The sequence below is a fragment of the Eublepharis macularius genome, chromosome 5 (genome assembly GCF_028583425.1).
Source record: "Eublepharis macularius isolate TG4126 chromosome 5, MPM_Emac_v1.0, whole genome shotgun sequence".
In the NCBI taxonomy this organism is placed as follows: domain Eukaryota; kingdom Metazoa; phylum Chordata; class Lepidosauria; order Squamata; family Eublepharidae; genus Eublepharis; species Eublepharis macularius.
This window is the reverse complement of record NC_072794.1, coordinates 3,259,112-3,284,611: the sequence shown is the minus strand read 5'-3', so window position 1 is coordinate 3,284,611 and position 25,500 is coordinate 3,259,112. Positions and strand designations below refer to the sequence as shown.

Below are 25,500 nucleotides of genomic sequence, written 5' to 3'. Positions count from 1 at the left end.
CAACCCTTGGCCCTAAATGGAGCAGCCACGTTCAGGAGGTTCTGAATAGCACGTGCTGGAGGGGTGTGCTGTTCACCATATCTTGCTTATAGATTCCCGAGAAACCTCTGGCTGGCTAGAGAGGATGAGGGCAGAGGAGGAGGGACTTGGTCTGAGCAGTGAGGCTTTGTCACTCTTGCAGCAGCTCCAAAATGATGGGGGGGGGAGGGGCATGGCTTGGAGTAGTGGGACTGTACCACAATCAGTGTTGAACTGAGGGGAGCATCTGCTAATTCTTTTAATTAAAAAAAACCCTCTCCCAACCATTTCCCAGGTGCAGCAGATAAAGAGAGATGGCCTTGATGTGTCCTAAGCCTAATAGAAGGCTTTAAGGAGACTTTAGAGCTTTACTTGCTAGCAGCTCCCTTATGAGGGAGCCCATGTCCCAGTTTTGTCACAGTCCACCTGTAGGCATCATGTTAGGAGGTACATCCCAAAAGGGGGTTCTGCCTCATGAAACCTTCCCTGAGTGTTGGCTTTTTGGCCCCTAAAACCCTTGTTGTGTTCACACCGACACGGATGGGGCAGCCTTCTGTACCCTTTTCACAGAGGAAGGCCCTCAGGAACTTCGGAATAAATCTGCGCATGAGCACGCTACGTGGCAGTCCTTGTATCATCTGGGGAGATGGCAGCATTTTTTAAAAGGTGCCCTTCCAAGGACTTCTGCATTTTAGTGTGCCGAAAGCCACTGTGTCAACTCCAAAATAGCCACACATTTCCTTTGTTGAAATATAATTTTTATTGCATTTCTGCCAGTTTTACAAAAATATGACAAAAATAACTTAAAAAAGAAAGGATCCTCCCACTGTTTCCCCCTTTTGTTTCCTTATTCAAGGCAAAATAAATAAATGCAGCAAATAAATAAGTTTAAAAAAATAATATTCCCTACTCCCTCCCTTTTCCCTCTCCTCCCTCACCCTCCCCTCAAAAGGAATTTCTTCTTTTGTCCAGTGATAATTGCTCAGAGAAGTAAGACGTTGGTTGTGTTTTGCTGTGGGGATGGAGAACGGGCGTGATCCTGGAAGGGCCTCCCCGGCTGAGGATTCTTCTTGTGTTTGGCTGCTGCCCCTTCTTGGCTTCTCTGTGCCAGACTTTGGAACTTTGGCGAGCAGGGCACCGGCTTACTATCTCCCACGCTTGCAAGATGATGAAGCAGCAACCCTTGTGGATGGTAGTATGGGATGGATGGGGGGGGGCATTCCTACATCAAGAATCACAGTGTTTCATCCTCTGGGCATGGGGGGGAAGATCAAAGAATCGCAGCAGGGCTCCTGCCTGCCTTAGTCGGTGTTACGCTGTCTGCACTACAAAAGACTGGGGAGAGGGCGAGACACCTCGGGTATCTACATCCGCTTGAGTGAACTGTCCCGTTATTGATCACATGTCAGACTTGGATTCTCTTCCGGCCTGGCAGAGATGGAAATGCTGCCTCGATACCAGCATGAGTTCAACGTTGCTTTGTTTTTCTGCACCTCCTCATCGCTGCTGTTCCTGTCAGGATGGAACACCAGGGAGCACATCTGGAGTGGAGGCCTGCAGCCAGCTGCCAAAGCTGCTTTATTGCTGTCATGAAATGGCTTGGATGCGACACAAAGGAATGTCGGATGTGGAAGAGCGGGATAAGCAAAATGCACACTGGTCTCTGCCTTAGGATTTTGGCCCAGGAGGGGCACTGCCTCTGCCCGATCTCGAGAACGGCTGAGCAGCTCAGATGAAACACCTCGGGATGCTTTTTCTTCGGAAGCTTCTGGGACTGTTAACTCTTGAACAACGGCTGCCTGTAAAGAAGACCAAAGCACAGCCCCCCCCCCACCACCTTGGAAAAAATACTCTTGTGGCAACAGCATGCTAAATCCAAAGGAATCATGGCTTGGGAGAATCGTCTATGAATGGAGGACAAAGCTATTCCTTCGTTTCACAATCACTTCTTCTTGTTGGGTTTGTGGAACAGCTGAGCCCCTTAAAAATACAAACCAACAAACCATTCTTTTGTGAGTAGTCAGAACCTGAGATGCATCCTTCAATCTGTGCCTCTAAACTGCTGACTATCTGATCCAATACTCACCAATTGCAAAATTAAGCACAAGGATTTTGAAGGTTGGAAACTGAAAAAATAAAATAAAATAGAAAACCAGAGCCAGGTCTTGCCTTGCAAGGAGACAGGTATAGTGAAGGTCATAAACAACCAGAGAGAACTTTTGGATCAATAACCCAACTGGGAACGTTAGTGAAGATGGTGTGAAGATTCACACAAAACCTGCCTACCAAACTCACCCCACCCTCATTTTTAAGGGATTAAAACATGCTACAACTACTCCCCCTGCCCTCGCTACAGCAACCTATTTCCCTGCTTGCAACCAGATAGGCAGTTTCCTCCCTGCCCATCCACCGATTCTGTATACCCTGAAGTCTATTCTAGATATTTTCATTAAACCAAAACTCATCCCCCGCACACACAATTGCCAAACAGCAGTCACGAGGTCCTTACTGCATGAGAACAACACAAAGTTACCAGTGACCCAAGACCATCCCAAATAGATCGCAAGGGCTTGCCTCGTTTGTTTTTCCTGCCAGTGAAAATTAAAAATAAATCAGGCCTGCAGATGCCTCCCTGCCCCTACCACACCGTCCGCTTCTGCAGAAGCCAAAGCAGTGGCTCCTGGGACAGTTCCAAGCCATCAGCAGGGAAGGTGAAAGAAATCTGGGTTTAGTTTATAGTGCAAGAAATGTCAACCATGCATGAACATCTGCTCAAAAGTGCCCCCCCCCCCCCCGCAGGTATCTGGACCCGTGGCCATCTACCCTGCAGGGCTGTTGTTCAAGCAGAAAAAGAGTAGTTCACTAGGTGAAGGGGAGATGGAAAATTGTTGGTAAGAGCTAGGAACATTTCTCAAAGGCAGGCAAGCAAGCTTCTCTTGTCCCTAACCCATACTTTAGAAATCGTCCAATGCAGCACCAAGATTTGACTTGTTTTGGATGTAAAATGCAGCAGCTGCCAACAATTTCTCACCATGAGGAAACCAGTCCCAAATGATTGCCGTTGCCAACCCAGAAGTGTGGAAGTGGCGTGGCACAGAACGAAAAGGATGCATCTCTCCAGTTTCTAAATCCAGTAACATTTCAGAACTCAGACACTGCTTTCAGAATCCTGTGCCTCTCCAGAAGTTATGTTTTTGAGGGTTTGCTGTAAAAAATTCTGCTGAAGCATTTTAAGGCGACGATATTAAAGTCTTAGTTTGCTAAATGCAATCATATCTGTGAACCTTGTGAAATTCAACAATTCTGGTACTGCTGGACGTGTGTGTGAATGTGTGTGTGTGTGGGGGGGGAGGTGTGTTAAACAGAATATTAAAGTATTTCGAAGCAAATCTAAGCTAGCGTCTCCCCCTTCCAAACAAATTTTTGCTCTAATGTAGAAGGTATTGTGGAAGGTGTGTGTGTCTGCAACAGCTTCCCCAAATGGTAAGGGGGACCTGTGACCCAGCCCAAACTGGCTTTTGCAGTACCTGCAAACCCTGGGAAAGGATCGGTCTCTTCAATTCTCTTGCCTCAGTGGATGAGCTGCACACCTCTGCTGTCCCTCCTCCAGAAGAAGGTGCCATTGAGTGGCAACCGACTCACGGGACTCCTTCTACAGGTGTCCAGGCAAGAGGAGAGCAGAGGTAGTTTGTCATTGCCTCCCTCTGCAGAGCAACCTTAGTTCTTCCTCAGCGGTCTCCCATCAAAGTACTGACGGTGGCCAGCCCCGCTTACTTCCCAGGGTCTGACAAACCTGGGCGAAGTCGGGCTGTTCAGGCTGCTACCAAGCCCCTGCAGTTTCTCTCACAAAAATTACCCTTACCAGTCCCAGAGCAAGTTTGGGGCAGGTCCATGTGGCAGGTTTCCCACGGGGATCACGTAAGGGTGCTCTCCTCCCAGGACACAAAACATGGACACACAAATAAATGAAGCCCTTCAGATAGAGCCTGGAGGCCCAGCTCTGACAAGAGACGTAGGGAGGGGGCAGGACGGTAACCCCTGTGGGAAAGCTACGGCCCCCCCTGAGCTAGCAGGGCCTTTACACTGCTCCCAACCTTACAGCTGAACCGCAGGCAGAGATGGAGGATCACCTGCAACGCTGTGCTGAAGCCACAACCCACCCTCTGCATACCCAGTCTGAAGAACTCTGGTCCTTGGGCCAATCTTTACCCTCCCTTTCAGGTACTCTGCCACCAAATCCCACCTTGGGAAACTGATGTTGCAACAAAAGCAAAGCTCCCAGGACTTCCTCAAATCCACCTGCAAGCCACATGACGTTCTGCTCCTTGCTCCTAGACCAAGTTCTGCTTGAAAAATCAGTACCCCCCCGCCCCCCCGGGCCCACAGCTGCTTCCTCTCTTTTCCTTGCCCCACCCTCGACCGCCACCTGTGGGTTAGAGTTTATGGCTCGGGCCCTCCTCCTCCACCATCATTCGGATTTCGGATTCCTCGGCCGACATCTCCTCAGCCATCATCCCATTGAGGTGTGATCTGCCCGCCAGGGGCCTCTCGCTTGGATCTGCCGAGTGGCTGGGCCTTGGTGCTTGTAGCAGCAGAGGGGCCCCGTTGCCCCCCTCAGACTTGCTGAAGTTGAACAGTTTACTTGGGTTGAAAGGTTTGGTGGGGGACTGCGCCTTCTCCGTATTTGTCTCTCGTTTGGTCTCTGGAGACTTCAGGAACTTGAAACTGAGAAACCCAGGCAGTTTGTTATCTGTGCCAGTGGGGGACTGTGGAGAGCGGGCTGTCCCAGTGCCTGCTGCCCCAGCACCGCCCGATAGAAACTTGCCCTGCAGTGGGATGATCTGCTTCAGCTTCATCACATTGTTGGTAGCGAGGAGGGAACTGGGTCGCTTCGGTTTCTCAGACCCGTGGCCTGACCCACTCGGACCCTTTCCCTTGGGAAGGCTCTTCTCATGGGCTGGGTCAACTGCCCCCCCGTCAACTTTGCCTTCCTCCCGGCTGCTCTCCCGTTCTTTCCTGGCATGGTACTCGGCATGCCGCTGTCGCTCTTCTTCTTCCCGCTTGCGGCGCTGCTGCTGCTGGAAGTGGTGCTGGGCTTGCCGCTCGTGTTTCTGGGAAGGAGGAGGAGAAAGAGCGTGGCTGACAATGGGCCTGGATCCCACTGACCCCACTCTGTGAGCGGTGGCACATGAGAGTCTGCAGGACCCTGGAGACCTCTTCTTGCACTGGAGAAAACAGCCACGGGGAACACGGCTCACCCACAGGGTCTAACCCGTCATCTTTTCTGTCTATACAGGGCTTTTGGAGCATTTCAGACTCTTTGCATTCATTCAAGGTATAAGCCTTAGGATAAACATGTAATGTAGGCTAGTAAAATTAGGACCCAACACTGAATCAGTTTTAAAAAAAAACTATTTTTGTATAGATTAAAAAGGGGGATCCAATCAATCATGTAGTGATTTAAAAAAAATTAATTTTTATTTTACTTTGTTTATACTCTGCCTTACTTCCTGGTGGGGAACAAAAGAGGTCATCGTTCTACTTCATTTCATCCTCAGGACAACTCTAAAGGCAGGTTATGCTGAGAGCACGAGTCTGGCGCATCGCCCAAAAAGAAAGGGATGCATTTTCCAGGGTCTTATAACACATGAGCAGAGCAGTACCCACAGAAGAGGACTTTGTTAGCTACCATTCCCCTGAAATCCTAGCCTTGGGGCTCAGCGGAGCCTGAAACTTTGGGAGGGGGAACTGGCACACCTATCCCCTTTTCCCCATGGGTGAGAAGCACAGAGGAGGAGGAGGAATCTAAGCCATTGGATTCCATCTAGTTGGAAACCTCTGCAGCTTTAATAGCTTTTGAAGCTGGACCCGCTTCTAAACTACTATGTTTTGAATCCTACTTGTAAAATAACTCCATGCTGTTTTCTCCATCCTCAGCATAAAACACTGCAATCTCATATCAGTTAATATTTTAAGAGTTTGTAATGTATTTTCATGGTAACGTTGATGAACAACAGGATGCATTTCTGGGGCATTACGGAGAAGAAAATTTACATTTACCAATAAGCCTCCCAGAACCTCCTTTCCCAACTCACCCAACGGGCTTCACAACCCATCTGTGGCACAGTCACAACCCAGTTTTGGGGTCCCAAATCAAAGCTCATAAAATTAGTTGGCTAGGACGTCTTCAGTGAGCTTGGAAACCCAATTAATACAATTATCCCCTTATTAACAAAGGAGAAAAGACAATTGGGACCAAAGGATACTGGCCAAAGTTCCCTTCTGAATTTGGAGAAGTGGTGGGATTTGAGCCCCAAATTCCTAATTCATAGCTAATGCTATTTACACCTTATTCTTCCTTCCCTTTGCCCCAACAAGAAAAAAAATGGATTCCTTCAGGCTGGTAAAGTTTTAGCCTCTTCCCCGGTTCGCTGTGACGGAATATCAGCCGTAGGGCAACGAGTGTCCTGCTCTGGCAGAAGAGATGTTTGTTCAGATAGACTCACCTTGAAGGCCTCTCGTCGCTGATATTCAAGTTTTGCCATTTCCTCTGCTACCCAGGAGGGGATGTCTGGAATCGCCACTTGGATTACATATTTGAGCAGGAGCGCAAAGTGCTGAGGGGAAGGGAAGAAACTAGATGAGGGCAGGGGGGAAAGGGACACCAACCCACTTCCAGCCCTTCTGCCAGACCTCGCTCTTGTGCATGCTTCGATTCACGCAGGCCAAATTGTGATGCAACCTCAAGAAGTAGTGCTCCCCCTCCCCATATGGAAACTGCTGCCCAGGGAGAATGGCTCCTCTCTTAACTTTGCTCCCACAAGGCATCTCCCAGATCAAAAATGAACACCCCCCCCCCACTCCCCGGACTACTTTTAACCTCAAGACGGAAAAGACAGTAGTACTTTTTCTCCAAATGAGGCGTAGAGTAGCGGGGAAGGCCAGCTGGGATCAGAGGAGCAGCATGGGGTGGGGGGGCAGCAGCGGAGTTTCAAAAGGACTCCCCTTTCCCCTCCCATCTATCCTCTGTATTGGGCCCCCTCCCTCACGGCTAATTGATTCCTGGGGTCACATCCCACCACACCAGGGAATCAAACCCCAACCAGCACGTGTAGTTCAGCACCCAAGAAAATCTTTGAAGAGTCTTGTGCAGAGCAGCGAATTTTAGATGCAAAATGATTTGATGTGCCTCAGCTAATGTTTATATTAAATATAGGGATGTTCTCACACCCACCAGTCTGGCTCAAGATTTGTTTGCTGGTCACAAAGAGAGATGTGATTTTTTTTTTTGGTCTCTCCGCTTGGCTCTTCATGATTTCTTTTGCATTTTTAAAATAAAATCTTACACCTTTTTGTTTAAGTTCATGTTTACACTTGTGCATTTTCACACAGCTTCTACTACACGTCATTTAATCCCTTGACGTACCCACTCATGACCCTGGGTTGAATAATCTCACCCATTACACAGATGCAAAAGCCCCTGTGCCACACAAGGAAAAAGAACTCCACCTCTACAGTTACTGCACAAAGCTATCTGGCAGCTATTCCAGGTTGACCAGAGACTTTGCTCACAGGGGATGGTGCCTGCCGAACCCCGAACGTTTGCCTGTGGAACGTAGTTGCCACAAAGTTCAAGACATCCCTAGCTAAACCCAGTGATCAAACCATGGGTAACCAAGGAGGCTAGAACATCAGAAAAAATGTGGAAAATAACTAAAATATGAATTTAAAACACTGGTATAAAATAGAATTAAAATGCATAGATTAAAAACATTATATGGTTCTACATGTATGTACTAAAACCTTATATAAATAAAATAAAATCACTAAAATACAGGTATAATAGTACAACTCTTTGCCATATGTACAGAAGAACCAATAAAACCAAACATGCATGACCTTGCACAGAATGAAACTGGAAAAGGAGGAAAAACAGAGCCTGCCCGCTACCTCATCGTCACCCATATCACTGCATCATCTTCCCCTCCCCTTTCTATCACGTATAGCTTAGATGTGTAGGCATGGCTTTGTTGCATTCCTCTTTCATCTTTGGTTGGTATCCGGCACCCTGTCTTGAATTTTATATTCTTGACCTGGTTATATAAGGTAAAATTTCCTTGATTTTATTTATATTTTATTTGGCATATCTCTTTTTCAAAATATGTTTTTTCAGTTGGGATAAATTTGGCTCCTTTTTAAAGACGTATGGAGAAAGGAATTAAAACTCTTTAGATGACACATTGCCTAGACTTTATTTCATGCTGTTCTGGGGCAGAATTCTTTCACTCCAGGTTATTTTCAATTTCAACTCACCGTAATTTCATTGAAATATGTTTGTTTGATATTGGTTTCTACTTATTATCCAGGTATTAACCTTTACACCTTTTGTCCCCCTTTTTCTTTTCCTTCTCCATTCCATATTAATTATGTGCTCCATCATATTTTATATATTTTATTGACGGGGTGCTATCTGCAATATTTTTGTACCACTGAGGAAGGCCTTTGGGCTGAAACACTTCTGCTCTTATTGGCTCTGTACATATGGCAATGAGTTGTACTATTATACCTGCATATTAGTGAATGTATTTTATTTATATACAAGGTTTTAGTATGCATATGTAAAAACATGATATTTTAAATCTAATTTATGTATTTCTAATGAAACTTTATACCGGTGTTTTTAATTCATATTTTTAGTTATTTTCCACAATTTAACTTTTTGCTGATGTTCCAACCTCCTTGGTTACCCTTGGTTTGTAGGGCTGGGTCCCCCCCCCCCACTCCTTTTTGTTGCCCTTACCAATAATCAAACCACCACTGGGTACTGGAACTCGAGAGGCCACCCATGTTAGGTTTTGATACTGCTAGCGTGTCAAGAGGCATACAACAAAATTCAGCTTCTGAGAACTTGCAGAAAAGACTCCCAGTTCCAACTCACAGAAAAGATTCCCAGTCTTCCTAAATCAAAACCAATTGATTAAATTGATTAAATTTTTGACAGCTAATAAAGCAAAATGAAGATACTTCCATCAGACGACAAGCTTGAACCCAGTGGCAGAACCTGGGGGTTCCATACTGTCAGGTGTTCACTCGTCATACCCAACAAGACCCTGTGTAATGTCTGCCTGTGCTCTGACACTATGGGTATAACTAACAGCCGAAGCTATTTCTTCACAGTGAGGCGAACGAATGCAAGGGAGGGGCTGCCTTGCCTGTATGTTCTCCTACACTCCTCTCGCCTGAGCCTGGGACACTCGTCACACTGAGACTTTTCCTGCATCAGCTCTGCTTTTTCCCACCTAAATGCTTCCTCTTGAACATAGCAGACCGTTACCTGAGGGGGTGGGGATTTGGGAACTCACCTGCACTTAGAATCCTATATATGCTTTATGTCTGTAGAGAAACGCCACTCCTGTCCAAGTTGGAGTAAGATCCTGAAACTGGTAGCTTTTCAATAAAGTTCTTTAACTCATGCAGTGAAGTCTTTTTGAGGGTTACCTGGCAGATCCTGACCCTTACTAGTAACTGGAGACTCTTTAGCAAGAATGCCACTCCCACAGAACTGGGGCATTTCATAACTGCAGAAACCAAGAGGAGGAAAAGAAGGATCTAGAGAAAGCCATTACCTCCAACACCACTACGGAGATGATGGCCCCCTCAGGGCTGAGCCACGGGAAGAGGCGCTGCAGCTGCCCGCACTGACCAATCAGGTAGAAGTTCACCACAATCGCCAGGACTCCCATCGCCTCCATTACTTTCTGTAGAGAGAAAAGAAAAACAGATGTGCGTTTCTTTGAGCTGAGCAGCTGATATTCAAAGCAATTTGCCCAGGGGTCATTTTGTAGAAAAAGAGCTGCAGGAACTCATTAGCACAACTCATTTGCATATGCCACGCCCCTTGCCATCACCAGAAGTGTCATTAGCATAACTGATTTGCATATGCCCCACCCCCTGACATCACCTATCCTAGCTGTTTTGGACCCAATCCCGGCTATTCAGGGCCGAAATTGGGCCCAAAATGGTCAGGATTGGGCCGCTGCTGAGCGGGAGAGTGATCCACCACCCATCAGAGGCCTGATCCTGGCCGTTTCAGGACCAATCCTGGCTGTTTTCGGCCAGGCCCCAAATGGCCAAAAATCAGGTGGGTGGGGCCACCTGACGTGACCTTTTCGGAGATCTACTGGAACTGCGTTCCTGTGCGTTCCCCCTCAAAATGAGCCCTGCATTTACCTCAGTGGATGACTTCCTCCTCTACTTTCATTATCTAACCGCTCCCTCCCCCCTCCCCCGGTCTTAGTCCTCATTGCTTCCAAGCACAGCCCCGGATGTCATGGTGGTGTGGACTGGCTCGCCTTGCCATCAGACTCACAGGCCAGCTCTGAGCAGATTGTAGCTGTTAACTGGGGCCTGTAGATAAGCTGCTCCTCTCAGCCCAGCTTCCCAGCTGTACTGTGGGGATAACAACAACACTCTGTTCACCACTCTGAGTAGGCCACTAATCTGTCTGGAAGAGTGGTATATAAGTGCTGTTGTTGTTGTTATTAACTGCCACAAGATCTGGCTATGGTCACCAACTTAGATGCTTTAAAGAGGAAGCAGATAAATTACTGGAGGATGACTACTGGCTACGATAGCTAAAAAGAACCTCCATATTCCGAAGTAGTGTATCTGTGAAATATCAGAGGTACTCTTGGAGTGGAATGAAGAGGGATGTTCCCTTCATGTTGTAAGCTTCCAAGAGGCACTGGTCCGAGCGCTGCTGAATGCTGGACTTGACATACCCAGGTCTGCTCCATCAAGGGTCCCGTTATGCTCTTAGGCTTAAATTCTTGCTTTCCTTCTGCTAGTGCAGAAAACTAAAGAAAACTGGGTGGGTGGGGGCAGGACAACAGCATACGCACGACTCTCCCGACCTGCCACTCTCCGATGCTTTCCACGCGCTGCCCAAAAGGGCGCTGGAGTCCTGTGCACAGCTTGAAGGCATCACTGCGGATCTCAATGACATTGTTGATTAAGGCGCACATGGCAGCCAATGGGAAGGCCGATGAAAAGAGAACCACGTAGCCAAACTGGATGAACATCTCCTGGTAGTCCTGGAAGGTGTCCTGGGGAGGGATGGGCAAGCAGAGAATTCAGGCGCCTGTTGCATTGTCTTTAGAGTCCCCAAACACAACCCAGTTCAACGCAGAAGCATAACAAACAGGTGGTTAATGTGTGGAACTCAAAATATTTCAAGCAAATTCATCGAGGTGGACCAGTCTGTTCATCACTATTTATCCCGAGAGCTAATGAGACGTCCAGATCAGTGGCAGTCTACCTCTAAGTAGAAGGTGATGGGGATGAATCACAACCCGCTGGTGACAGAAACAGGATGCTGGACTTGGCCATCTGGTCTCTATTCTTGGCAGGCTTTGCCAGCTGGTTAGCAATTCCATTTCATGGCCACCCAACCAACTTGATGTGTGCTCTAAACTGGGGCCGTTTCCACATGGCTTACCTTAGTCTGCAAAATAGCGAAATCTGGCGCGAAATCTCGCGAGAAGATGCTGTTATCTCGTCTTCTCACGAGATTTCGCTATTTTGCAGAATAAGGTAAGCTGTGTGGAAACGGCCTGGGTCTGACACTGGCTCAGCTGAGCTTAATAAAACATGGGGTGAAAACAACAGCATGAAGTTTCATGGGCTGGGGGGAAAGGAAGCCAGTGGGGTGAAGGAATCTCAGACTTCCTGGGGGGGGGGGGAAGCACCACACCTTGGGTAGTCAACTTCCCCATGGAGCCTGCAGACCTCCCAGACTACAGAAATCAGTTGCCCTGGAGAAAATGGCAGTTTTGGAGGGTGAACTCTACTGCATTGTATTCTTGCTGAGCTCCCTCCCATCCCCAGACTCCACCTTGCTCTCAGTCTTCAACTGCACTTGGCCACCGCTAACCTCGTATTTCTTCATGCAGCTCTCCACCTCAGCCTGGGCAAGCTGTGTGGTGTACTTCTCCTCTGGAGGGTCAATCCAAGAGGTCCTTGTTGGCTTCCGGTCCTCCTCATAGTCTTCCTCCTCTTCGCCTCCAACCAGATTCTTGGCACCTCGTGGCCTCCGCGCTCGCATGATGACCACAGGCTCTTTGGCCTCTGGCGGGTCCTTGAGGGGGCTGCCCGAGGCCCCATCACTCTCCTCGTCATCTTCACACAGCTCAAACATGGAGGCTGGATCCATCCCTTTTTCCACCATGGTGGGGCTACCTTCTTCCAAGAAGCTGACTTCCTCTAGGCCCCGGAGGTCCCCGGACTTCCGTTCGGCCTTCTCAATAAAACTCACCTTCTTGAGCTTCAGCCCACAGTCAATGATGCTCTCGTCTTCTGAGTCGGACTCCTTCTTCTCCTCCTCTTCCTCTTCTTCAGGGACCCCACACCCACCATTCAGGCATTTCTTTTCCCCCTTGGGTGCCTCCTCTGGGGGCTCTGGCCCATGTCCTGCCTGCGGGTGTCCTTGCCGGGGGTGAGGTTTGGCGCCCTGAGGTTTGGCCAAGGTATACTTCTGGGTGAGCAGCCGGAAGAGAGTGTGCGTGACCTCCCGGAGGTTTTGTACACTGAAGTCTCCCCGCTTGAACTTGCTGTAGAGGTGGGGCTGAGAGACCTCCTTGACGTTCTGCAGGAACTGACGGGTGATGAGCAGCGTGGCCAACATCTGGGGGCAGCAGTGAGAAAGACATGATGATAAACAGACCACCGTGAACAGGAGCACAAGCAGCCGAGAGCCTTTCCTTGCTAGAAAGGTGCCACCACCACCCCCAGTTCCTTCCCTGTCTAAGCATGTTTATTTGCATAACTTATCCCCAAAGGCACTTGGTCAGGCCAGCCGTACCCCCTGAAAGCCCCTTCTCCACTGGCTTTCGCCTTTCAGATCCCACACTGGGGGGTAGGGAGAGCTGACTGGTTGCCTTTGCCTCTGCCTCTCCCACCATCAAACCACCAGCTTCTTGGATCATGATGCTCATTCAGCAAAGTGGCCACAGTCATATATCAGTAGGAATTGTAATATAAATAACTAGAGTGGCAAACAATGAGAAAGAAAACAGAATGAAATCGACAGGTCAGGAAAGGGGGGAGTCTGCGTATGAGCCAGAGAAACTGGGCTGACCCTGGCCGAGCAGAGGCATCCTGTTTCCAACAGCAGTCAGCCACATGAGTCTAGGAAGCCCAGAAGTCAGGCAAGAAACAGGTGGTGTTCTCCCCCCAGCACCTGTCCCCCAAAGGGGGTCTGCCTTTCAACATGGAGCAATTCTGGAGAATCACCACGGGTTGCCCTGCCCTCTTTCACTTTCGTCTAACCGTTCTTTAAAGCCACCTGTGCTTGTGATGTCACAGCATCCCGTGGCTGTGAGCTCCACCAGTGAATTCTACACTCTGCAAGGAGCCTTTTGTTTTATCTGTCCTGAACGGATTGCTCGTCAGATGGTCTCTACTTCTAACATGATAAAGAGAGTGAGAAACATTTCCCTTTCACCTTTCTCCACACCAAGTATATATTTTATGAACCTCTATCATACCCACCCCACCCATTAGCAGACGTGTTTCCATATTTATTTTTAACAAGTCCAAATTGTAAGCCCTCAGGAACCTACAACAAATCTGTCCCATCTTGCTCTTTCCCCAGGGATCTCAGAGGAGCGCAGGCAATTCTCTCCTCCCCCAATTTATCCTCACAATAAGCCTACAAGATCGAGAGGGGCGGGGGATGACTCCAAGGTTGCCCAAAAAGCTTCACGGTGAGGCAAGAATTTGAACCCATGAGTCTCAAGTGCTGATCCACTACACCACATTTACGGTTTCCGTATTTTCCAAGAAATTCCCCCTCAAAAGCCATCTCTCCTGCGGGATTTATTTGGGCTCAAAGAAAATTCCCACCTGGTCATTCGGATGCAACTCTTTACTGTCTCCTGGAGTTACACAGACTACACAGAACAGTTACTGCGGAGGCTGCCAGCCCCCCAGCCCCCCAGAGACTCTGCCCCTAAATCGTCAGGAATTTCCCAAGCTAGAGCTGGCAATGACTTGTCCAATGGCAGAAAAAAGTACTGCAATTGAGAGATTCCTGCCCAGCCAGCTTCTCCCACCCCTGCCATTTTGGCCTTGCGCCCAACTCCTACTTTGGAGACGCCCAACTGCCAGCAAAAACTCAGCAGACTCTTTAAGGAGATGAGGGAGAGATGGAGCTGCAGGATGACAGAAGGGAGCAGGGCGTCTTTGAACTGACGCACCAAACTCTGGAAGAGAGAAAAGATGAGCAGGAGCTGTGGATGGTGGGATGGGGGGGGGCGGGGAGGGGAGGAGAAAGAGAGAGAGACAGAGACAGAGAAGGACAGAAAAATTAAAATTAAAACAAACGCAAACTGGAAAATGAACAAAGGAAGTCTGGCCGTTCAGATGTGGCTTTTAGGCCAGGTTTATTCACTTCAAAACTAAATATTCAACAAATCCATAAAGAAAACGTTTTGCAGGAAGTAAGAAATGAACAGTGGCCTGTTTGGAAAGGGAGGGGTGTCCCACAAAATTTGGAAGACATTTTTGCTCTGAAAGTCTGAAGGGAAAGTCTGAAGGGACCCCTTACCTCGAAAGTAAGGGACAGGGGTATTGGCCGGCTTAATTATGAGTCTTCTTGCACGTGCGCTTTGTACAGGCATTCTGGAGGCCCCGGGGACGTCTCTTCTGGTTGGAAAACAGAACCAATGGACTCTCAGCAAGGGCAAAATTGGCCCCAAGTATGGCGTTTTTATTATGTTTGAGGTCGATTCACGCTGGTTCTGCCGCGTCCAGTTTTCAAACAGAAGTGCATCATCGGGGCCTCTGGAAAGTGCGCACCATTTTGCCGCATGTTGTGGTGGCTCCAAGCATGCCCCCTCCTCCATTTCCCCTCGCTGGCCAGCTGAGTGGGGCTGGGGGGCTGTTGATCTGGAGGCCAAGCGGGGCCTTGATCCCTTGTTACTCCCCAGGGTGGGAGCTGAGGGGGGAGGGCTTTGGCTGCTGGGCTGTCGCCCCACCCCCTCATCCAATGCCTTTGAGTTCCGAGGCCTGCAATGTTCATACCTCCTTGAGGCGCTCCATGTCCTTGAGGTAGAATCCGATGTAAAAAAGACTTAGGTATGAATTTACGAACTGAAACTGTGGGGAAAACAGAGTCAGAGATGAAGAGAAGCAGGGTTGCAGCCCCACTTGAGGAACACGGACTCCTTGCAGCGCCATGTTCCCCACAGCTACACCCCCCAGCACTGGGCACCCTCATACCAACACTGTCCTGTCCCCAGAAAGGCCCCAAATTTGGGGCCCACAAACAAGGCAGAAAGGCAATGCCCTTGCTTGTTCCCCAGACCTAGGTTCTCAGGGTTAGACTACCTCAGGACATTTAGCTATCATGGCCCCTGTTTGTAAGTACAGCCATCCTCTACCGACTTAGCAGGCTGGGGGAGGACCCAACTTCAAAAGCCCTGCAAACAGGGCTTTTTTTCTGGGAAAAGAGGTGGTGGAACTCAGTGGGTTGCCCTCAGAGAAAGTGGTCACATGGCTGGTGGCCTCGCCCCCTGATCTCCAGACAGAGGGGAGTTGAGATTGCCCTCCGCGCCGCTCAGCGGCGCGGAGGGCAATCTGAACTCCCCTCTGTCTGGAGATCAGGAGGCGAGGCCACCAGCCATGTGACCATTTTCAAGCGGTTCCAGAACTCCGTTCCGCTGCGTTCCTGCTGAAAAAAAGCCCTGCCTGCAAATAAGTCCAACTTACCAAGATCATTTTAATGATGAGGTGTTTTTCATAGGCACTCTGCAAGCGGTAATTTTCTGCCAGAATAAAAAGAGGGTTGTGGGAAGGAAGCAGACCTCTGATGATTTCACCACCTGATTCCTGACATTTGACAGCGTTCACCCCTTAACCCATGACTGTCCAATGTTCAACTCTGTTTGGTTATCTAGCAGACTATATTCTTCTAAAACGTCCGCAAAGCTCTGCTGAATCAGACCAAAGCGCCATCTAATCCAGCACCTACAGTTTATACAAAATACGTCTGGGAAGCTCACCAGCACAGCATGAAGGCAAACGTTCTCCCCTGTTTTATGTTCCAACAGCTGGTACTGCATGGTACGCTGCCTCTAGATCTGGAGGCTCCCTTTAGCACTACCGGCCCATCCCCCATATTTAAGACATGATGACGGTAAACATTTCATTTTACTCTTTCACCTCAGCAATGATTAAATCCGCCAAGAGAGGCCAACAAGCCCAAATGGCAAAATCCCCATTCAGAATGTGAATACTCAAAACTTGCAGTTTAACACTGAAGTGATAAAAATTTGGGTTAGTGGAGGAGAAAAAGCCGTATTTTTGTGAATAGTCACCCATGTCATTGAGCCAGTAGGCAATTTTCTTGTAAACTTCATCGCAGGCCGTGACAATGACTGCAAGCATGATCTTCGGCAAGAAACGCACAATGCGGGGCAGCTCCTTGATGCTCAGCACAAACTCCTGTGTGGGGAAAGGAAAACACAGGGGGGGGACAGGTGGGGGTGGCAGGAATGCCTCAGCACCACCCACAAGGACTGGAGGGCAGCTGCACCTGCAAGCGCATGCTCCAACGGCTAGGAGTCTCAATTTTGGAGCTTTTACGCTCCAGATCTGACAGAAGACTATTTGTCCAGTTTGCTTGAAACTTGGGGGTTCTGTGGTAGACAGGCAGAAGAAGCTCAGCTACATTTTTTTGGTGTTATTTACTTGAAAATCCCCATCCCCTGAAAAGTTGCCATTGGGGATAAGAGTAGACCAATGGATGTGGAGGGGCGGGGCTGCAAGAGAAGCCTTCCTTACTTTCTGAAAGGAAACAACAAACCACAACAAGGAAAAGGTGAAAGATGATTACTGGCAGTCTCTGTAAGGGTAGGAAAAGGAAATGAATGCAGACAGAGCTTTGTTTTGTTAAATGCTGGTGGCTCACTGGGGCTTTCCTGCTGGCCGCTGCTTGACAGTCATTTTAGGAATTAGTTAATAGAACTTATTGCGGCTGTGCAAAAAGAGACTTAATATTGGGGTGGGGGTCTGTAAAATTTGTCCAATCTGCTTGAAACTTTATGGGAGGCTTTAGATTAGAGGGAGAACTGCATTCAGCTGCCCAAGACCCTTGTATATATTGCCCATTAAAATAATGCCCCTGGAGCACCAGAACCTGAAAAAACACATGGGTTGAAGCCAGTAATGTCCTACATGAAAATAAGCAAGTACAATAAAAACTTTCCCCTGAAACATGAATCCAAAGTTATAACAAAAATTTTCTCCTCCTCCTCCCTTCCCCCCAAAAAACCATTTTAAGCCTGTGAGCATCTTTGAAATTCTGACAAAGGGTGGTGAATGCAAACAGAAAATGCCTGGTAGAGGAGATGGAGCCAATAGGTAAAGGAGGTGAGGCAGAGATGGAGCCACACACAGAGAGGAAACCCAAGTGCAGGAGAGAAGGGGGGTAATTTTACGAACAAGCTAGAAAGAGGAATGAGGGAAAATAACTGTGGTGGCAGCTGCAACTGAGCTATTATTTTATTCTGTACAGCCAATCAGATGTCCAGTGGTCAATCAGAAGCTCTGCTGGTCAAGGGCCCTACGTAGCTCCACCAACTTCCTAAAAATACTTGGTGGGCACCAGGGACAGTGTTGGTGGTGCCAGAGCACCCATGGCACCACGCTGGGGACCCTGCACTAAGGAATCCTGGGGGACAGAAAGTGCAGTCCTAAGCAAAGTCACATCCTTCTGTTGACTCCAAGAAACTTAGAAGGGTGTAATTCTCCTTAAAATTGCTCTCCTGGTTTACAGAGAACTTCCAAGGAAGGACAGCAGGTGCTCTCATCGAAGCTGCAATTCTCAGGACTCTCTCTGAGGGCTGCCTGTTGCAACCTGTTCAGATTCAGATCAGTTTAAAGGTCGTGATATGAATGCACCTCAGGAATCTGACTGTGCAGGAACAGGTGCATACAGCTTTCCCAACTTTGGTTGGTCTTGGATCCTATGACATCGTTCCCGCCACAATTCTCTCTGGCTGTGGCAGAGGCTTCCTCTGCTGCAGCACATGCTTCACCTGCCACCAGCAGCGCTGTGTGCACCGGGGAGCCTGAAAGACACTGGTCCTGAGCTTGGGTAAGCACTGCAGAAGAGGTGGTGAGCTCAACAGCAGACAAACACCTCCGCAGCAGCCACAGAGAAGCGCAAGCGATGCCAGAGGCCCCAAGATTTTGTCTTCTTGTACTCTGAAATTTCATTGTTTAGAATATTTATATCCTGCCTTTCCCTAAAAAGGGCTCAAGGTGGCTTAAAAAATGAATAGCCACTTGCATCCAAAGAACAAAGCAAACCAACACTTAAACCTGAAAATAATTAAAAACAAAAAATACACCCACAATCACGCCCCCCCTTCCACTGCTGATCACTTAAAGGTCCTTAAAAAAGAACAACTTTCTAATCCTTTCTAAAAATCAATGGTGAACAGGCCCTCCCTGTTTTGGCGGGATGCTTTGAGGAGTCCAGAAAATAATTTGCTCCCACTCCACAACTCAGAGGTAGACTGCCTCTGATCATGGAAGCGCCATTTAGTCTCTTGGCTAACTGTTCTTGATTGATCTCTCCTCCGTGAATGCTTGTTTTTAAAGCCAGTGCCCATCACAGCACCTGGTGGTAGAGAGTCCTGTAAGCGGATGATTTCCTCCTCCTTCTTTCCCTTGCTCCCTCCCTCCCAGGGTGTTGGACATCCGCTGGGCCGCCTTACCTGCAGCTCAAAGCAACCCAGCATGGCAAGGAAGACAAAGGAGAGGCAAAAGAGGCAGACGGGCAGGCTGACCAGGCACTGGAACAGCAGCCGCTTCCACGGAGGGTAATAGAACTCTTCCGCGTTGGTCACCGGGCTGATGCGCTTCACGCCCTACAAGGAAAGGACAGCATTACGGAGACCCCTGACAACAAGAATACCACTACACGTGGGGCATCTTGAATTCAGGGCTCTGGGTGCCAGGCCCTGCGCCATCACAGCCACTCCTGAGTCTCTCTCTCTCTCTCTCTCTCTCTCTCTCTCACTCACTCACTCACTCACTCACTCACTCACTCACTCACTCTCACACACACACACACACACACACACACACACACACACACACACACACCAACCACCCACCCATCCCAGGTGGCCGCTCTGAACACTGCCGTCCTGGCGGAAGCAGGCTGAGGCTATATAAGCGCCTAACAACTTGCTCAACATGGAAAGACCTAATTTTGCCCTGAGTGTTTGGTGGGACTTGAACTCTGGCCCCACTGCTTCCTTCTCAGAGTTGACCACTGGCCTCTCAACTGTGCCTCCTGCCTCTGGCCCTGCTCAGGCTCCAGCCTGCCCTCGCTTGTCCCTCCTGCCTCTGGCCCCGCCGCTTCCCTCTCGGACTTGACCGCTGGCCTCTCCCTCAATTGTGCCTTCTACCTGCAGCCAGGCCATGCCAGTTTCTTGACCAGGGAGGCTGGTCTCATTGGACTCAGTCCACAGACCTTAAACCATTTTGTATCCAGTTGAGTGGCAGTTCTGCAACTGTGCTTTAAAGCTGCACAGCCCTCAGCCTTTCTGCAGAACTGCTGTTCTCCAAATGCACTGAGAGGAGGCCATGAAACATTTTGAAACTGGACCTATTGGTTCTGTAGACCAAGAGGGTGCAGATGAGGCTCAATGGAAGCCTCCTACAGAATGGCAGATGTTGTTGGAAATGCGCAATAGGGAGGGCCGATGCTTTTGTGCGCTGCTTGCGGGCTTCCTCTGGTTGCCCCCTCTGGGACTCTGGATGCTGGATTACAGACCTGATCCAGCTGGATCTTCTTAGAGGTCATCCGCTGCCCGCCCACCCCTAATTCCCATGACCCTTTAATGCATGTTAAATCTGCAGGCCAAGAGTGCGGATCCAGCCCTCCCCCGAGCAAAGGCCCCAAAGCAATCTGCATTCCCTGTTCCTGGCTCTGCACTCTCTGTTTCAGGATGCCCGAAGTCCCTTCCTTGCAGGACCAATCTGAGCAGCAAGAATCCCAGCAGCCTTCCGGAGGGGCCATGGCTCAGTGGCAGGGCACAGGCCTTTGCAGGCAGAAGATTCAGTCCTCAAATGGCTCATGAGCCCTCTTGGAGGGCTGCTGCCTGTCAAGGAGTGCCATGGTGGGCTGTCAGCTGTGACAGTCTGACTTCACTGGGCAGCTCCCTGCCTATGCCTGGAGCCCTGCTCTCAGCTTCCTGGAGGAGAGGAACTCTAAGACAGCTGAAAGGATGCTTGCTCCCAATTCTCAACCAACCCAGCCCAGACTCAAAAAAGGCTCCTGCCTCAGACGCACAAAATTTCATTCCTGGATCTAAGGGAGGGAGGCAAGGGAAGAGTCCAGTGGTGCCTGGTTAGCTGAGCCTCTTTTGTGCAAAAGACTCTGCAATGATGGCAACCACCCCTTTCTGGCTCCTTCTGGGTTCAGGGCCCAGAACGGATGCCCACTGACCCGGAACTGTGGCCGTGGCTCCTCGATGGACTCCGCAGGCGTGTCCAAGGTCCCCCATTTGTAGGCAAACTCGGCCCCCCGACGCTTCCACTCTTCCAGGAACAGTGTGGCCCAGATGACATTGAAGATGGCGAAGACCACGCAGCAGATGTCCCGGCTGGTCTGGTTGGGGTGGGGATGAGCAAGCAAAGCAGACTGAGCAGCAGAAAGGGAGCCCAGAGAGCCCGGTCAGTCAGCCCACAGGTCCCCACCAAGCAAGCTTGCAATCGTTCTGACTTTTCAAACCAGAGACTCCGGGGAGCCTTTCCCATGCCAGGCACAAAATCCACAATTTCCAACAGGAGGCTGTCAAAGGCTGCCTTTGAGCAGGTTAAAAAGAGTGGTACCAAGGCAGTCGGCCTCTTCTGTTCTTTGCCCCCCTCTCCTAAGCAATGCATTCCGAGGCATACTGCCCTTGGACATTCCATTTAGCTGCCTAACCTGTCTTTCAAAACCACTGGATCTGGACTGGGGGGGAGCACTAGGCAATGGTAGCTTATGGAACTCAATGACACAAGACAGTGATCATGATCAACGCCGTGACTTTTCGTGTTTTCTTTCTTTAACTGCCCACCCCATGAGCAAATTCATAGAGAAGTCTATCCTTTGTTATTAGCCTCACTGACTGAATGGATCCTCCAGGAAGAGAAGCAGTCCACCTCTGCGTTCCAGCTGGAGTCTAACAGGGGAGGCTTTCCTGCCCTGCTGGTGGACTTCCCGCTGGCCGCTCTTGGAAATGGGGCGATGGGAGGGATGGGCCTTTTGCTGATGATTCAGCCAGGAATGATTTTTACATTCCCACCACAGGAATTGTTGCTCTCAGTCTTTCCTGAGATGCTAAGGCCACCCCCTGCCCTGTCTCTACCAGTGCTATTACTGCCACATTTAAGCTTAGCAGGATTACAAGCCCCTTGGCAAGAAGGCGAGTGAAGCGTCAAAAGGGCTGGGGAGGGGCAAGGCTGCTGGACTCAGCAACACGCAATTCTTTTCTCTCCTCCCTGCGTCCCGTGGCACCCCTGCAGTCACTCATCCCTGCAACTGGATCCCTTGCCATCTTTCCCTCCTTGAGCAAGTTCTCTCCCGCAGCCTTCTGCCCTAGCTTCTATGCCATTTGCCTGCTCTTTCTAAGGACTCTCTCTCCCTTCCCTCATCCGTGGCCCCTTCCCAGAACACCTTCGTGGTGCCACCTTCCTCTAAAGCTGGAAACCCTCCCCCTTCCTTGTTTCCCATTCAAAACATGAGCTGTAATAGTAGGGACACCTCCTTGAGAGAAGGAGCCTTGAACTCAATGGGGCTTATCTCTGAGTCAACACGAATTGGATCAGCCAGCAAGGATGCGCAAGGCCATACTGGCTTGCATCCGCCAGCCCCCTGGATCCATTGCCCTTGTCTCCTCCCCACATCTTCAGCCATATTTCCATTGCAATCTCACTGGGGCAGAGAGTTGTCTAACTTGCACACCTTTCTACGCGTCTGACCCAGCAGGCCCTAAGTCGCAACCACTGATGCCCCCAGGAGTTTCACTTTTTTCCCGATGCCACAGAAAACTCTTGCCAGAGGGGCATTATTACTTATTCTCAGTGACAATAATACCAAAACGAATAATTAGCAATTCTATTATTAGAGAGCATAACAATCAATGTTTATCATTTCTAATGACAATAACAACAACAACCATAATGGCAGGGGCTGCTGTGCTTATTCGAAAACTCTCCAGTTCTCTGGTTGTTGGATTTCTTTTCTTTTTAAGCCACGGTTTTCACTGGGAATTACTTTGACTGGTTTTTGTCATAAACCACTTAGAGAGATACTCCAAATGTACTGAATGGAGCAATCAAAATAAATAATGAGGACAGCATGAAAGTTACTGCCTTTTGGGACAGTCCAGCCTGTGGAAGGAGGCGACGTGACCTTCCTCGTGGCTCCTGGCTGTCCGAATTCCCCTTCCCCATCCTGCCATCCCTGGGGGAGGACCCTCCTCCTCGTGGCCGTGCTCTCACCTGGTCATTCTCCGTGAAGATGTACAGAAGGGAGCCAAAGACGGCAGGGTACACCATGGCTGACGTGTAGAAGCCCAGCCACGCAAAATACATGGCAATCTTGACACCAAAGTAGTCACAGATTTCATCTAGAGGGAAGGAGGAGAGGAAAGAGGCAACCTCACAGGACAAGAATGGCTAGTCAGAGGAGACAACATGGAGCCAGGGGACAAGCGGCCTAAGGCGGCCTCATCCGTTTCTCTTCAAGCCACGCAGTCAGGACCGCTGTACCAGAGTGCAGAAGGAGGCCAATTTTAGCTCGACATCGGCTGCGGTTGGGAATGGGGTGTGGCCTCTATGCACAAAGCCCCAGGTTCAGTCTCCAGCATCTCTGGCTAAAGGATCTCATGGACCAGGGAGCTGCAGAGTACCCAACACTGAGCAAAGAAGACCAGCGACCTGTCTCCTGTGGAAGGAGGCTACTTATGAGGAAGGACATCTGTTATTTCAACTGGCAACATCTCCAAGGACCTTAGGGCGCAGGGGTTGGGAAAGGCTCTTTTCTGCCAGAGGGTCACTGCTGGTCAGAGTAGGTGCCCATGGTTGCCATGGTGACTGCTAGGAACTTCCCTGGTGCCTGCCAATGTTCTTGGAAAGTGGGTGCGACCAGCGAGGCATTTGCCTAGCAGAGTTTTTGACTGACCAGTGGAGATCTGATTGGCTGTGCAGATTTTTTTTAAAAAACCCACATTGCTTTGACAGCGTCTGCCACCCGAGCACATGGATCTTTACTGCATGATTGAAGATAACCTGTGTGTATGATAATACGATTAAACAATATGTTCATTTAAATTTAAAAAGTCATCCTGTTAGGCAAAGCTTGTTTTTATTACATTTATTTTAAAATATTTTTAGAAATATAAATTATATTTATATCTATTTCTAAAAAATGGCTTCCTTGGCTCCCGACATCTTGAGTAGCCCTCCTCCCCTGCCCCGGGACCTTCTTCCACTACCATCACGAAACAAGGCAGGCCGAGCATGGCTTCACTTCTGCCATTTGGCTTCCTTTCTCACTTTACTCTCATATCCCCTTTTCTCACTACACGTCCCTGGCATCCGTGTGTGACATCCCACACCTTCCTTTACTCCCCAAACCCCTCCCCCATCCTGACCCCCAACCTAACGCTTTTCTTCTGCTTTTTCCTCCCCTCCCTGTTCAAGTGACACCCCCTCTCTCCCTTTCCTCATGCCCCTGGGGACATATATACTCCACCCTCCTTCCTCTGAGTGGGTTTTTCCTGGACTAGCCGTAAGTGGAACACATTTGGACTAAATTCTAAATTAAATTGGACACTAGGGATTTGTGGCTGAGCACTGCCACTACGTTTTGGAACTGCCCGAAGAGCATTGTCATTATTTGAATAGCTTATAATTGCCTTTTCAAACTGTATCTGGATAGAACTGCCTTAAATGTAGGCTTGCATTGGAAGCTCCATTTTCCTCTTCATTCATGCTTTATGCTCTTCATCAAGCCAATAAAGATAAAAATGGGTTAAGCATCCGTTTCTCTTTCTCTCGAGAAGGATATGAAGGCTGTTTTCACACTGCTTACTGGCCCCGGAACATCGCGCTGAGCTCCCGGAATGACAGCATCTTCCTGGTGTGATTTCGCGCAAGATCGCGCAAAATCACACCAGGAAGATGCTGTCATTCCGGGAGCTCAGCGCGATGTTCCGGGGCCAGTAAGCAGTGTGAAAACAGCCGAAATCTAAGCTGTGCCTCTGTACAGATAGACTAAATGACTTCTGGGACTTGGCATGTGTGGGGATGCCCACAAGCATATAGCCTCATAGGTCTCCTCAATTGATAGCTTACCCAGAGGCTGTGGTTCGCAGATGGCTTGTACCCAGGATTTCATCAGTCGGTTGAGGATCCGTGGCTCATGGAGGGGGAAGACCTGCTGGAGGATGCCCCGTGCAGCTAATTCTGGGACTGCAACAAGGAAGAGGAAAAGGTTGAAGAGAAATGTTGTGCTGGCAACCCCTTAGAGTCTCTGTAGCAGAGGCTCCTCAGAGGCCAGCACACACAAAGAGATTAAGTGCCAGGTTACACGTTCAAGCAAGTGGTAAGACTCCTGCTGGTTTCAGGGTGCATGTCTGAATCCCGCTCCTGTGTATAGAAAACAGCTTGCAAAGGTTAAATTTTTTTTCCTTGACAGGCTCACTTGACAGGGAGTGGTATGGGGTGGGGGGTGGGGGGGGAGAGCATTCAGACATACACTCTCCCTACAGCTGGAAGTGGTACAGTCCAGGAAAAACTTTACCACTCAGTACTACAACTGGCAGTTATAAATAAGGGTGGGGAGGAAGATTCTCAAGTAAATCTCATTAGCTCAGAAGCATTCAAATTTACTTCGGCTGAACAGGAATTCTTTTTCATGTTTCAATGTACAGATGCACTTGTTGGGGGTGGGGGTGGGGAGTAAGAAAACATCCAATTTGTCAAGAAGGTGCCTTGTTAGTTCTCATTCTCAGGAACTAAATTTGTGAAAGGCTTTGCAAAGGGATGCTGGATGCGGGGGATGGGCGGCACCAATCAGCCCCTGGAGGTGGCCTTTGCAGTAGGCTGCTTCTTTGTAAACACCTGCTGGATTTCAGTGCCTGGGCATGCAAATAAGGACGTGGACTTCTCCATGAAAATGTCACAAGGGCATCCTACGGTGAGAGTTAGGGTGCACGCCTTAAAGCTCTTCAACAAGATTTTTGTTTATTTTCAAAAACATATAACACATTCCCCCCTCTGAATATTCAATTTCCAAAATGCAATTTAAAAATCGCGAAAATTCAGAAAGTCAATGGTAGCGTCTGCCTTCTTGGGGGAGAGGGTACTAAGTGTTTAAAATTTGTGCAAAATCCTGGTCCCTCTCTGTTCACCCGC

The 25,500-nt window shown here is 49.1% G+C and overlaps 1 protein-coding gene across 2 annotated transcripts in view; it reads right to left on the bottom strand.

Moving 5' to 3' along the window:
• Positions 1 to 793: 793 nt before the first annotated feature.
• Positions 794 to 25,500, bottom strand: part of ANO8 (anoctamin 8) — a 46,449-nt gene continuing 21,742 nt past the window's right edge. The window contains exons 6-19 of one of the 2 annotated variants that reach the window (XM_054979599.1): positions 24,439 to 24,555; positions 22,582 to 22,709; positions 20,543 to 20,704; positions 18,801 to 18,953; positions 16,395 to 16,521; positions 15,787 to 15,842; positions 15,100 to 15,174; positions 14,163 to 14,306; positions 11,951 to 12,700; positions 10,932 to 11,123; positions 9,645 to 9,776; positions 6,525 to 6,635; positions 4,445 to 5,129; positions 794 to 1,998 (exon numbers count right to left, since the gene is read on the bottom strand). In XM_054979599.1, coding sequence (XP_054835574.1) covers positions 4,452 to 5,129; positions 6,525 to 6,635; positions 9,645 to 9,776; positions 10,932 to 11,123; positions 11,951 to 12,700; positions 14,163 to 14,306; positions 15,100 to 15,174; positions 15,787 to 15,842; positions 16,395 to 16,521; positions 18,801 to 18,953; positions 20,543 to 20,704; positions 22,582 to 22,709; positions 24,439 to 24,555 — 2,825 coding nt within the window. In that variant the 3' untranslated portion in view covers positions 794 to 1,998; positions 4,445 to 4,451. The remainder of the gene's footprint in view (positions 1,999 to 4,444; positions 5,130 to 6,524; positions 6,636 to 9,644; positions 9,777 to 10,931; positions 11,124 to 11,950; positions 12,701 to 14,162; positions 14,307 to 15,099; positions 15,175 to 15,786; positions 15,843 to 16,394; positions 16,522 to 18,800; positions 18,954 to 20,542; positions 20,705 to 22,581; positions 22,710 to 24,438; positions 24,556 to 25,500) is intronic. The other variant, XM_054979600.1, reaches the window with a different exon arrangement.